General features: G+C 36.0%; 1 protein-coding gene across 2 annotated transcripts in view; it reads left to right on the forward strand.

Annotated features, from left to right (window-relative positions):
• TLK1 (tousled-like kinase 1) overlaps nucleotides 1-13,446 on the forward strand; it is a 170,758-nt gene that overhangs the window by 87,785 nt on the left and 69,527 nt on the right. The window contains exons 1-2 of one of the 2 annotated variants that reach the window (XM_011991940.1): nucleotides 7,257-7,389; nucleotides 12,719-12,794. In XM_011991940.1, coding sequence (XP_011847330.1) covers nucleotides 7,348-7,389; nucleotides 12,719-12,794 — 118 coding nt within the window. In that variant the 5' untranslated portion in view covers nucleotides 7,257-7,347. Of the gene's footprint in view, nucleotides 1-7,256; nucleotides 7,390-12,718; nucleotides 12,795-13,446 lie in introns of those variants that run through there. The other variant, XM_011991939.1, reaches the window with a different exon arrangement.

Consider the following 13,446-nt stretch of genomic DNA (forward strand, 5'->3'; position numbering starts at 1 on the left):
GCACCCACTACCATGCCTGGCTAGTTTTTGTTTTTTCAATAGAGACAAGGTTTCACCACATTGACCAGGCTGGTTTCAAACTCCTGACCTCAAATAATCTGCCTGCGTTGGCCTCCCGAAGTGCTGGCATTACAGTCGTGAGCCACCGCACCTCTGGCCTATGTCATTGTTTTTACTGAGGCATGATACGCAACAATGTTGCTATATACAATGAACAGTATGTACAGTAATGATGTCTTGAAAGCAAGTACTCTTTGTATACATGGAAAATGGTATTATTTTGTAACATAAAAAATGGGGAATGTGGCCAGGAGGGGCGGCTCATGCCTGTAATCCCAGCATTTAGAAGACTGAGGCAAGCAGATCACTTGAGGTCAGGAGTTCGAGACCAGCCTGGCCAACAGGGCGAAACCCCATCTCTACTAAAAATACAAAAGTTAGCTGGTCGTGGTGGCACATGCCTGTAATCCCAGCTACTCAGGAGGCTGAGACAGGAGAATCACTTGAACGTAGGAGGCGGAGGTTGCAGTGAGCCAAGATTGCACCACTGCACTCCAGCCTGAATGACAGAGCAAGACTCTGTCTCAAGAAAAAGAAAGAAAAAAAAAGCAGGGGGGCAGGGGAATGTTAAGTTTGTTCTCTTCTCTGTTATTAAGACAAATAAACATGAATTATTAGACTTAATAGTTCCTGTGAAACACCTGAAATTACTTTGTAACCTTTTTTTTTTTTTTAAAGAGAAAATAGTATTTATTTCACCACTATATATTAAAGGACACACTATTTTAGAGACCTATATTCAGGCAGAAATTAGAGTATCTGACACTAAAATATATTAACCAGGTTCATGGCAAAAGATGTGAGTCCTGCTTGAACATGTTCATGCTTATTAGTGTCTTGGAAGGAAAAGTAGACTGGAAACCAAATGTGAGGCTCATCCTGGCTTTGTACATCTGTTTCCATAAAGGTAGAAGAATATGTATATCAGAATTCTTCAGGAAGCTTTTTTTAATGTTTAAGTAGCCAGTTGGAAATTACGATATATTCTGTCTAGTTGAGTTCTTGTAGGTCATGAAATCTTGAAATGGTTTTGTAAGCTATTTAGCAAGCAAACAAACAGCTGTTAAGTATTACCCTTTAGAAAAGTATATTTGATGTGGTTCAGTGTTTGTTTTTTACAGCAAGGAATTTCTAAGGGAACACAACAAGAATGCCCACCTTCACCACTGTAACTCAGTATAGAACGGGAAGTCCTTGCTAGAGCAGTCAGACAAGAGAAAGAAATAAAGGGCGTCCAAATTGGAAAGGAAGAAGTCAAATTATCCTTGCTTGCAGGTGATATAATCTTACATTTGGAAAAACCTAAAGACTACCAAAAAATTATTAGGACTGATAAATTCAGTAAAGTTGCAGGATACAAAATCAGTATTAGAAAAAAAATAGCGTTTCTATATGCTAACAGCGAACAATCTGAAAAAGAAACCAATAAAGTAATCCCATTTACGATAGCTATAAATAATACGAAGTATGTAGACATTAACCTTTTTTTTTTCTGAGACAAAGTCTTGCTCTGTTGCCCAGGCTGGAGTGCAGTGGCATCATCTCGGCTCACTGCAGCCACCACCTCCCCTGTTCAAGCAATTCTCCTGCCTCAGCCTTCCGAGTAACTGGGATTACAGGTGCGAACCACCACACCTAACATTTTATTTTTCTTTAAGATGGAGTTTTTGCTTTGTTGCCCAGGCTGGAGTATAATGGCGCGACCTCAGCTCACTGCACCCTCTGCCTCCTGAGCTCAAGCAATTCTCCTGACTCAGCCTCCCGAGTAGCTGGGATTACAGGTGCCCACCACCAAGCTTGGCCAGTTTTTTTTTTTTAATGTATTTTTAGTAGAAACGGGGTTTCACCATGTTGGCCAGGCTGGCCTCAAACTCTTGACGTCAGGTGATCCACTAACCTTGGCGTCCCACAGTGACATTACAGGTGTGAGCCACAGCACCCGGCCTACCCAGCTAATTGTTTTGTACTTTTAGTAGAGATGGGGTTTCACCATGTTGGCAAGGCTGGTTGAACTTCTGACCTCAAGTGATCTGCCCCCCTTGGCCTCCCAAAGTGCTGAGATTACGGACGTGAGGCACTGCGCCCGGCTTTTAGACATTAACTTAATCAAAGTAGTAAAAGATTTCTACAATAAAAACTATGAAACATTGATGCAAGAAATTGAAGCGTATGCAAAAAAATGGAAGCATATTTCATGGTCATGGAATGAAAGCATCAATACTGTTAAAATGTCCATTGTACCCAGAGCAATCTATAGGTTTAATGTAATCCCTGTCAAAATACCAATGGCATTCTTCACAGAAATAGAAAAAATAATTCTAAAATTTGTATAGAACCACAAAAGACCCAGAATAACCAAAGCTATCTTGAGCAAAGAACAAAACCGGAGGAATCACATTACCTGACTTCAAATTATACTACAGAGCTATAGTAATCAAAACAGCATTGTACTAGTATAAAAACAGACACATAGATCAGTGAAACACATAGACCAGTGGAACAGAACAGAGAACCCAGATAGAAATCCATTATCTACAGTGAAGTTATTTTTGACAAAGGTGCCAAGAACAAACATTGGGGAAAGGACAGCCTCTTCAATAAATGGTGCAGGAAAAACTGGATGTTCATATGCAGAAGAATGAAACTAGACCCCAATCTCTCACCATATACAAAAATCAAAATGGATTGAAGACTAAAATCTTTAAGACCTTAAACTATGAAACTGCTACAAGAAAACACTGGGGAAATTCTCCAGGACATTGGTCTGGGCAAAGATTTCTTAAGTAATACCCAACAAGCACAGGCAACCAAAGCTAAAAATGGACAAATGGGGCCGGGCACGGTGGCTCATGCCTGTAATCCCAGCACTTTGGGAGGCCGTGGCGGGCGGATCACTAGGTCAGGAGATCGAGACCATCCTGGCTAACACAGTGAAACCCCGTCTCTACTAAAAATACAAAAAATTAGCTGGATGTGATGGCAGGCACCTGTAGTCCCAGCTACTCGGGAGGCTGAGTCAGGAGAATGGCATGAACCCAGGAGTCGGAACTTGCAGTGAGTCGAGATCGGGCCACTGCACTCCAGCCTGGGTGACAGAGGGAGACCCATGTCAAAGGAAAAAAAAAAAAGGATAAATGGGATCACATCGAATTAAAACGCTTCTGTATAACAAAGGAAACAATATCAGCAAAGCGAGAAGATAACCCACAGAGTGGGAGAAAATATTTGCAAACTATCCATCTGACAAGGAATAAATAACTAGGATATATGAGGAGTTCAAACAACTCTGTAGGAAAACATATAATAATCCGATCTAAAAATGGGCAAAAGATTTGAAGAGACATTTCTCAAAAGAAGACATACAAGTGGCAAACAAGTTGATGAAAAGGTGCCCAATATTATTGTTTCTAAGACATGCAAATCGAAACTACAATGAGATATCATCTTGCCCCATTTAAAATGGCTTTTATCCAAAAGGCAGGCAATGACAAATGCTGGCAAGGATGTGGAGAAAAGGGAACCCTCATACACTGTTGGTGGAAGTGTAGATTAGTACAACCACTGTGGAGAACAGTTCGGAGCTTCCTCAAAAGGCTAAAAATAGAGCTACCATGCGATCCAGCAATTCCACTGCTAGATGTATACCCAAAAGAAAAGAAATTGATATATCCAAGAGATATCTGCACTCTCATGTTTATTGCAGCACTATTCACAATAGCCAAGATTTGTAAGCAACCCAAGTATCTATCAACAGATGAATGGATGAAGAAAATGTGGTACATATACACAGTGGAGTACTATTCAACCATAAGAAAGAATGCGATCCTGTCATTTGCAACAACATGGGTGGAACTGGAGGTCATTTCGTTAAGTGAAATAAACCAGGCACAGAAAGACAAACTTCACATGTTCTCACTTATTTGTGGGAGCAAAAAATTAAGACAATGCAACTTATAGGGATAGAGGGTAGAAAGATGGTTACTAGAGTCTGAGAAGAGTGGTGGTGGTGGGGAGGGGGAATGGTTAATGGGTTCAAAAATAGAAAGAATTAATAAGACCTAGTATTAGCTAGGACAACAGAGTGTGTATAGTCAAAAATAATTTAATTGTATATTAAAAAAAACTAAAAGAGTATAATTGGATTGTGTAACACCTTTGTGTTACAGTTGATGTACCCCATAAATATATACACCTACTGTGTACCCACAATGATTTAAAAAAAAAATTTTTTTTAAAGGAAACTTCTAAGCTGATTGGTGGAAACGAGATTGGAAGAGAAAAACGGCCTATTACTGTAAGAGTGAAGACATTCTTTTAAAGTGGAACCCAGTATAGTGCTTTACCATAATAGGTGCTCAGTAAATAGTTGTTGACTGGTAACATGACAGGGTAACATCACTGTCTACCCACCTCCTTAATAGGCTACTACTTTTCCTCTAGCATACTCATCTCACTTGCTAGCATTTCCTAGTATTATGATCAGGATGTGTGTATCTACAAAAGCAGTTTTCAAATTTTGGGTGTCAGGACTGCTCTATAACTTTAAAAATTCAAGGACCCTAAAGAGCTTTTGTTTATGTTGGTTACAACTATTTGGTATTTACCATTTTAGGATTTCAAACAAAATGTTGTAATCCTAGAATACACAAATACATAATCCAATCCATAAATCATCCAGTGAGTTGTCATCACATGTCATATAGCCTCTGGTAATTTTCACTGTAAACTCAGAATGAAAGTAAAAAAGCACATCATACAGTTAGTTTTATGTAGCAACTACAAATGATTCTTAATGTATTAATCAAAGCAAGGTTTCTCACCCTTAACGTTATTGACGTTTTGCCCTGGATAAATTTTGGGGGGTGGGGTTCCTGTCCCATGCAGTGTAGGATGTTTAGCAGCATCTCTGCCTCTGCACTTTAGATATCTACAGCCTCGTTACCCCCATCCCCAGTGTGTCAACCAAAAATGCCTTTATATTGCCAAATACCATCTCGCCTGGTTGAGAGCCAACTCATTAATGGAAGGAGAAAAAAGAAAGTTTTTAGCATGTTACCCATGGAGCTATATTGCCACTTCATAAGTTTAACGTGTCTAAATTTAGAAACAGGTGGTCAGAGTATAATTTGTCCATAGTCACACAGATACAAGTTAACAGAGTCAGAATTTGAATCCCAAAGTATGCCTTATTTCAAAGTGATGCTCTCAACTACTGTGCTTTTATAATCTTTCCATATAACTAATATATAACTTGTTATATAAATTACCCTGATAAGTTTTGGACAAAAATGGTAGTCTTTGGAAATATTTAGGTTTCAGATAACTTACAGTAATTATCAAATTTGCCAATCTAAGATATACCTGAGCTAACAGCACTTCACAAATGTTTAATCTGATAAATGTTGCTTTTAGACTGGATTTTTAAAGCATTGACCACAAGTTGACATTACTGACAAATTTTGTTTCAGAATTTTATTCTTTAGTTTAAAAAATATTAGAAAGATGTATTTTTATGTCAGTAGAACACAGTGAATGTTCTACTAATTTTCTTTAAGATTCTCATTTTTCTAAAATAACCAAGTAACCATGACAACCCATTTGACTTTTTATAACCTAATTAGTTTTCTGCTATATGTAATAATTTTGGTCTTTAATATGGAAGATTGTAAGGAATAATATTCTTAATTTTAGAGATTCTGTAAAGTGGAATATGTGGGAACTATACAACTTATTATTTTATATATAAACCTAGATAGACAGACAGACTGTTCCTAATCCTGATGATACATAACATCACTTCTGGACCTTTTTAAAAATAATGATTCCTTTGGTCTTTTTCCAGAGATGGTTAAATTTGGACTGGAGATTCCAGCATGAGCTTTAAATAAAAGCTTTATAAATGATTGATGTATAGTCAGCCTTAAGAATCAATACTAATAAAGATATGATAGAGCAATTTAAGAAAAGAACAAAGAAGCTGGGTATGGTCACATGTCTGTAGTCTCAGGTACTTGGGAGCCTGCAGCAGGAGGATCACTTGAACCTAGGAGTTACAGCCCAGCCTGGGCAACAAAGCGAGACCCCATCTTTCTTTTTTGTTGTTTTTTTGTTTTGGTTTGGTTTGGTTTTTTGTTTGTTTTTGAGACAGAGTTTTGCTCTTGTTGCCCAGGCTGGAGTTTTATGGCACAATCTCAGCTCACTGCAACCTCTGCCTCCCGGATACAAGCGATTCTCCTGCCTCAATCTCCCGAGTAGCTGGGACTACAGGTGCTCACCAGCACATCCGTCTAATTTTTTTGTATTTTTAGTAGAGGTGGGGTTTCCCCATGTTGCCCAGGCTGGTTTCAAACTCCTGACTTCAGGTGATCCACCCACCTTGGCCTCCCAAAATGCTGGAATTCAGGCTTGAGCCACCACTTCCGGCCGACCCTGTCTCTTGAAATAAAAAGAAAAAAAAAAATATCACTTTTTTTTCTGATTAAAAATGTTGTACTGGCACCATGGAATACTATGGAGCCATAAAAAAGGATGAGTTCATGTCCTTTGCAGGGACATGGATGAAGCTGGAAACCATCATTCTCAGCAAACTAACAGAAGAACAGAAAACCAAACACCACATGTTCTCTCTCTTAAGTGGGGGTTGAACAATGAACACACGGACACGGGGTGGGGTGGAGTGGGGGGAGGCATCACATAACAGGGCCTGTCGGTGGGTGGGGATGGGGGAGGGATAGCATTAGGAGAAATACCTAATGTAGACAGCAGGTTGATAGGTACAGCAAACCACCATGGCACATTCATACCTATGTAACAAGCCTGTATGTTCTGCACATGTACCTCAGAACTTAAAAGTATAATAATAATAAAAAAATGTTGTATTGGTGTAGAGAAAATAGTAACACTTTTTGACCCATCAGATCTTAAAGGATTGTTGAGTAGTCTTATACAGTGTTAATGTAAACATGTCAATTGATATTGGCTTTGAATGTGCAATTTGGCATTATCTTTAAAAATCTAAGTGTACATATTTTGCGATACAGCATTTACATTTAAAAGTATGTATACCAGAGAAATAATTGTACAGACCTAGGGAGTCATGTTCAAAGGAATTGTAGGGGTATGATACAGGAGTATGTTACTCCATTGTGAGCGTCACAATGGGCAGAAGTTATGAGAGCACAGCTCTGAATTTGACTATTATAAGCACTCTCAAAATGCAAACATTTCCAGAATAAATTATCTGAAAATGTTACTTCCCAACCCCCCACCCTTCAGCAGTTGTTCTAAATGGCTGTTTTATTCTTGTATGATTTGAAAACTACTGGCAAGGTAATTTGAGTAGGGGAGAAAGTTCAACTTTATTCTAATTTTATAGTATATAGTATTTAACAAATAAAGCCTTAAAGGGATAGCCGGAGAAGGGAAAATGCCAAGAAATAGACTACGTAAGTGATAAGAAAATAACAGACAAAATCATTTTCATCAATATTAAAAACTTAGTATACTCCTTTAAACATGTATGAATGCAGTGGGTCCAAGTGATGGGAGTTTCAGAAGTCACAATGTGAGGATGTTAAGTTAGGTAGTTGTTAAAAATTAAGCATAAAAGTAATTGTTTTAATATTACATTTCTTTGGAGTACTGATAACGGTTGTGAATGCTGTGCATGTGTAAATAGAGTCCTTCAGCGTTTACAAAAATTTTACGAAAATGTATGAGCTGGCATACTTTAAGTATACCTGTAAGACAGCACATGTTTTATTTAGTTGGGTGGTTACCCAATTTCTTCTTATTGGTGTTCTACCATCTTTTATATTACACGTTATTAAACAATAAAGGCAGTACAGCAGAAAATACACTAAACTCCAAATTGCTGACGCGATGATTTTGATTTACTTAGAACTACAAGGAAATGCTTTTATTTGATGATAGGATTCCAAAATTTTGCATACATAAATTTTTTATACTAAATATTAAAATCAGCATTATAATAGAGGTCTTCTTTTAGAGGTCAAAGGTTCAAGTAAATATTTACAGATAATAGTTATCAATATTAAAGTTTTAACTCTGGGACAGAGACAGACTATGTGAATTTCAGGTCATACCAGCTCAAAATCATCCTTGAATTCGGATGTGCATATTTCATGAACACGTTTTATTTAAATGTAAATAGGATACAAAGCAGCAAGCATTTTCCTGTCTCACATCTAGTTCAACAAGTTTTGCCTAGAAATGTGGATAAAAATTGAACATTGTTTTACCAGCTGCCAGCAAAAAGGTTTGTCATGCCATTTGTTCAAATTATAATAGCTTTGAATTTGATACCCAAGTATGAATCATTAGAATAGCCAGTGAGTTGCAGTTTTGAAACCAGTCTTTGGCCGAATGGATCTATCAGAAAAAAATTCATTCTGTTAGGTTTGAAGATTGAATATTTTGTAAGGATACTGTTTAATATTAGAGTAACTTTTTTTTCTGTTTTAAAGTATTTTCTTGTTTAACAAAAAGTATTGAAATATTCTGTGTCTATTAACTATAGTGATTTTATTAGAAATGATGATATCTGATTTTTGTTGTTTATTCAGTTAGGCCCAATGAAGAACAGACTTTAATATCCACCCTCTCTTTTTTTGTTGTTGTTAAAATATCTTTTTGTATACTGTTAAATTTTCTGTAATGCATTTATTTCCATAATTTTAAATATCTCTCTAGTTTGAGGCTTAATACATGTGGTTATCTGTTTCCATGGAATAATTCATGTTGATTTCTGTCCCTCATTCTGTAACAGCATTGAGATTCCTGTGTTCTTATGTTTAGTCTTATTTACATTGAAGAAAGACTCATTCATATTTTATTATAAGATAAAACCAGCAGGCCACATGATTAGGTATAAAAACCTTGATTAATAATCACTGACCTAAGTTCCAAATAAAATTGGAGGATTAGTTAAATTATATCACTACACCTCTTGAGTCCTTTAAATTTGTCTTTGTGTTTTTTCAACAAACGTTCAACTGGTAGAAAATACTGTGTAAATTCACACTAATATCTTGGAGTATCTAAATGCCAGAGTAGTCATTCAGGTTTTGATATGATTACAAATCTAACATTTACACAACTAACTTGATTTAAAGTGTACTAGGCTCTCCTTTCTTCATTATCTCCTAACGACTGTTTCACTGTATATTGGAGGTCTTTGGCCTTTTATAATTACTGCATTCTTTTCATCTTCACTTCAAAGCCAAACCTATTATTTTGCCTTCCATATTAATCTTTTCTTTAGTGGTCTATTTATAGTAGGATAGTTAAGAAAAAATAGAGAATAAAAGAAAGAAGTGACAGCATTATTAGCAAGAGCAATCTTGAAAATGTTCTATATAAAATGTTTGATATGTGCACATTGTATATATAGCAAATACATACGTGGCCTGGTTGATGTCCTTTGGATTTCCTCAAGGAAATCATTGGTCATGATCAGTAGTATTTTTTTAAAGCTGCTGAACTATTTTTTCGAAGGAAATCTCATCTGGAATCTCAATATTAAAATAGGAGATGCTGTGTTTGCAGATTCACGGTAGAGGTAACATAGAATATGTCTCTGGTAGGCTAGAACCTTAACTCAGCCACTCATTTCCTTCCCTTCTCCTTCCCCTTTAATAACTTCTGGGGCACAGCAGTCTTAAAATTAATTTTAGTCCTGTTGTCCTTTTTCTTCTCCATCTATAAATTCTTCTCTGGTTTAAAGGAGGTAAACTTGTTGCTTTCTTTACTATAATTATAATGCATTCGTTTGCTTTTCGGTTGGTTTAATGAAAAGACATTTTTCCCAATGGACTGTCCCATACCTCCACACTGGGAAATTCGGCCTCAGAGGAAAAAACCTTCACTAAGTAATCTATATGGTAAACAACAAAACACTAAGTAATCTGTATGTTAAATAACAAACAACCTTAAATATCCTAAAGTGCATATCCAGTGAAGTATTTAACGAATGTTATCTCAAATAAGTTTTGAAAATTTATTGTATCTTCCCACCTCATCCCTTTTTTGGAGATAGCCAATGCATGTTAGCATTTTGAAATCTGATTTTGTTTACCCCATTTGAACTCACCCCCTTTCACCCCCATTTAGAATATAGCCTTCTTAACCAGTCATTGAACACTAGTTCCTTAGGATATACTTTAGAAAATGGTACAGAACCATTTTGAACTTTACATTTTATTTTGTTTACTAGCTAGAAAATGCTGTTTCCAATATAACTGTTTCAGAATTATAACATTTTGTATGGGTTCCCCCCCCCCATTTTTGCCTGTTCAAGAGTACCTAGTCAAGATGTAAGATGGAATTCAAATAGGATCCTGCCATGCTTAAAAAATTAGATTAACCTTAAAGTATTCTGAAAAATTATGTTTTCTTGACTCCATTTTTTAATATAAATTAAGTTAGCAAGGATATGAATAAATTATTATTTGGGGATCTTTTGTTTTTGAGATGGAGTCTCACTGTATCACCCAAACTGGAGTGCAGTGGTGTGATCTTGGCTCACTGCAACCCCTACCTCCTGTGTTCAAGCAATTCTTGCACTTCAGCCTCCCGAGTAGCTGGGACTACAGGCACGCACCACGATGCCCGGCTAAGTTTTATATTTTTAGTAGAGACAGGGTTTCACCATGTTGGCCAGGCTGATCTCGAACGCCTGACCTCATGTGATTTGCCCGCCTCGGCCTCCCAAAGTGCTGAGATTGCAGGTGTGAGTCACTGCGCCTGGCCGATTTAGGGTTCTTTAATAAATGTTAACTTAAAATAATTTTTAATATAGTGATACTTTTATTTCTGGGAAAACAGAAGATTGATTATTGTTTGAGTTTGGTAATTTTGACAATGAAAGGAAAGTAGTAAACTGCCTACCCAAAATTGCTGGTGCATCAGTCTGCCTCCTGAGTAGATTGCCAGTTAGGGTGGATTTCTCTAAGACTTCTGGTTTGTGAAGTGAAAACATACCAGCATTTCATTGGACATATTGAGTTTTATTTACAAACACTAAAATTTTGAAATATTTTTATATAGTAGATTAGTTAGTTCTTGATGTAGGATATCATAGAAAAAATAAAGAGCATTTAGGTCTTAGAATTATACAGAGCTGAATTTGATTTGAATCCTGGCTCTGCTACACTGGTAGTGTTACCTTGAGTAAGTTAGTTAATATTCACTCATGTATTTATCAAGTAATAACTGTATGCTAGGAGTAGGGTAAGAGGGTGAGGTAGGGAGAAGATGTAACATCTGTTTTTAAAGAATTCAGAGGCTATGAATATTCGGTGCAACTTCTCTGAATCTGTTATCTTGTTGGCAAAATAGAGGTGAGAAAACTTTAAATACTCAAGATGGTACTTAGAGGAACAATATGTGTTCAGTAAGAATTAGGCTGTGTATTGTTATTCATATATTTAATTGTAGGCACACTCAGAGACATAAAAATATGTATTAAATCCCTTCCTTGTTGGGGGACCATGATGCTTTAAGAGATTTTAAGTTGTTTAGTAAGATTCATTCATTCAATCAAATATTAATGGAGCTCCTGTGAAGTTCAGGAATTTTTCTGGCACCAGAGGTACTTAGAAGTTTCTAGAATTTGAAAGCCTGGTGCCATTGCCTTGTGCTTTTGCTCTTGGTTTTAATTTTTGACTAAGCAGGAAAGTTCGTCAAACTCTAGAAAAATTACTTGTATTAGTCTAATGAAAATACTTGCTATCTGTTATAGGAACACACATGTCATTTGGAACTAGAGCCACCATCTAGAGCAGGGATCTCTTAACTTTTTTTGTACAAGGCCAGATATTTGTGACTTTATGGGCCATTCCGACTCTGTTGTGGCTACTCAGCTCTGCCGTTGTAATGTAAAAGCAGCTATGGACAATACCTAAATGAAAGAGTGTGGCTGTGTTCCAATAAAATTTTATTAGGGATACTGAAACTTGAATTTCTTGTAATTCTCACACCACAAAATAATCTTTTTGTTTTCAATTTTTAAAATTTCAAACATTTAAAAGTGTAAAAACTGATTCGATCATACAAAACAGGTGACCAAACTGATTAGGCCCACAGGTCATAGTTTACTGATACGTTATCTAGGGCATAATCTGTGAATTGGCTATAATTGTTGGATAATTGCCAGGCATTTAAATGAATGGTCCTTTTTAGTAGGGATTGTGTGTATCAGGTTTGTGTTCTGCCCCTTTTTTTCTCATCCAAGTTTACTTTTACACACTAAGTATGTTTGAGTAGAGGAAACTAAGGAAAAACTTAATAGGAACTAATAGGAAACACTAGGGTGACTTTTTCCCCCCTCATCCAGTTAAGCATTGGAAGGTAATCTTGTCAAGGCTAATTACTCTAGGATTTTTCATCCGCTTCATGTCAAATTCTGTAACTGAATATCAGATAACATGTACAAGATCTTCTTTACTTGGAATTTAAAAATTTATACAGTAGGAAATTTTATCTTTTAAATAAATTGTGTATAAATAACAGTATATTAACATCTCTTGAGCACTACTGAATGCTATTTTTTTGGTCTTGAAACGTGGTTTTATATTGACTATGATAATTTTGTATATTAAACCTGTCATTTAAAAATCTGTTATCTTGTTTTCTGTAGACACCAGAGAAGAAACAATCGGAATCATCCAGGGGAAGAAAGAGAAAAGCAGAAAACCAGAATGAAAGTAGTCAGGGTAAGCACACAACATCTTCCTTCAGAGCCTAGTAGACACTTAAAATTAATTGTTTTAATTTTTAACCAGTTAATATTCTAGTTGTAAAATAATATGAAATTGTAAATCTTGGTGTGTGCACAGGTAGTTAGTGTATGATTATTGCTTTGAGGCTTTTCAAAGTTGCCCTTATTGTTTTCATTTGGGTCCTAGAAAGACAAGTATCATATCCAAATCTGGCAAGCATTAACTTATGACTTTTCATTTTTCATTCTTTGTATGTATTGTTTGAAATGACTTGTTTTTGAATTAAAAGCTTCAATCTCACTTTAACAGAACTACTTAAACTTCTCCTTTTTATTTAAAAAAAAAAGGCTATAAAAATAATTATGAGAGACTCTAGTTAAAGCATCAGTTTTTCTTTCCATCCTTTCTTGCATACCTACCTTTTGTGATATGAGCTAAGAAAATTATTTTCATTAAACTAAATGTCTTATAATGAGTAGAAAAATAGTACTGTCATTTAATTTGAACACTAAAAATTAAATATAATAAATTAGGCTCTTAAATCATGTATAATGATGACTTTATACATAATGTTACATGTGTTGGAGCTAATCTTTAGCCATAAGATCTATAGCTGTGAACCCATGAATTACTGGTGTATATAGGG

The sequence above is a fragment of the Mandrillus leucophaeus genome, unplaced genomic scaffold (genome assembly GCF_000951045.1).
Source record: "Mandrillus leucophaeus isolate KB7577 unplaced genomic scaffold, Mleu.le_1.0 Scaffold40, whole genome shotgun sequence".
Taxonomy (NCBI): Eukaryota; Metazoa; Chordata; class Mammalia; order Primates; family Cercopithecidae; genus Mandrillus; species Mandrillus leucophaeus.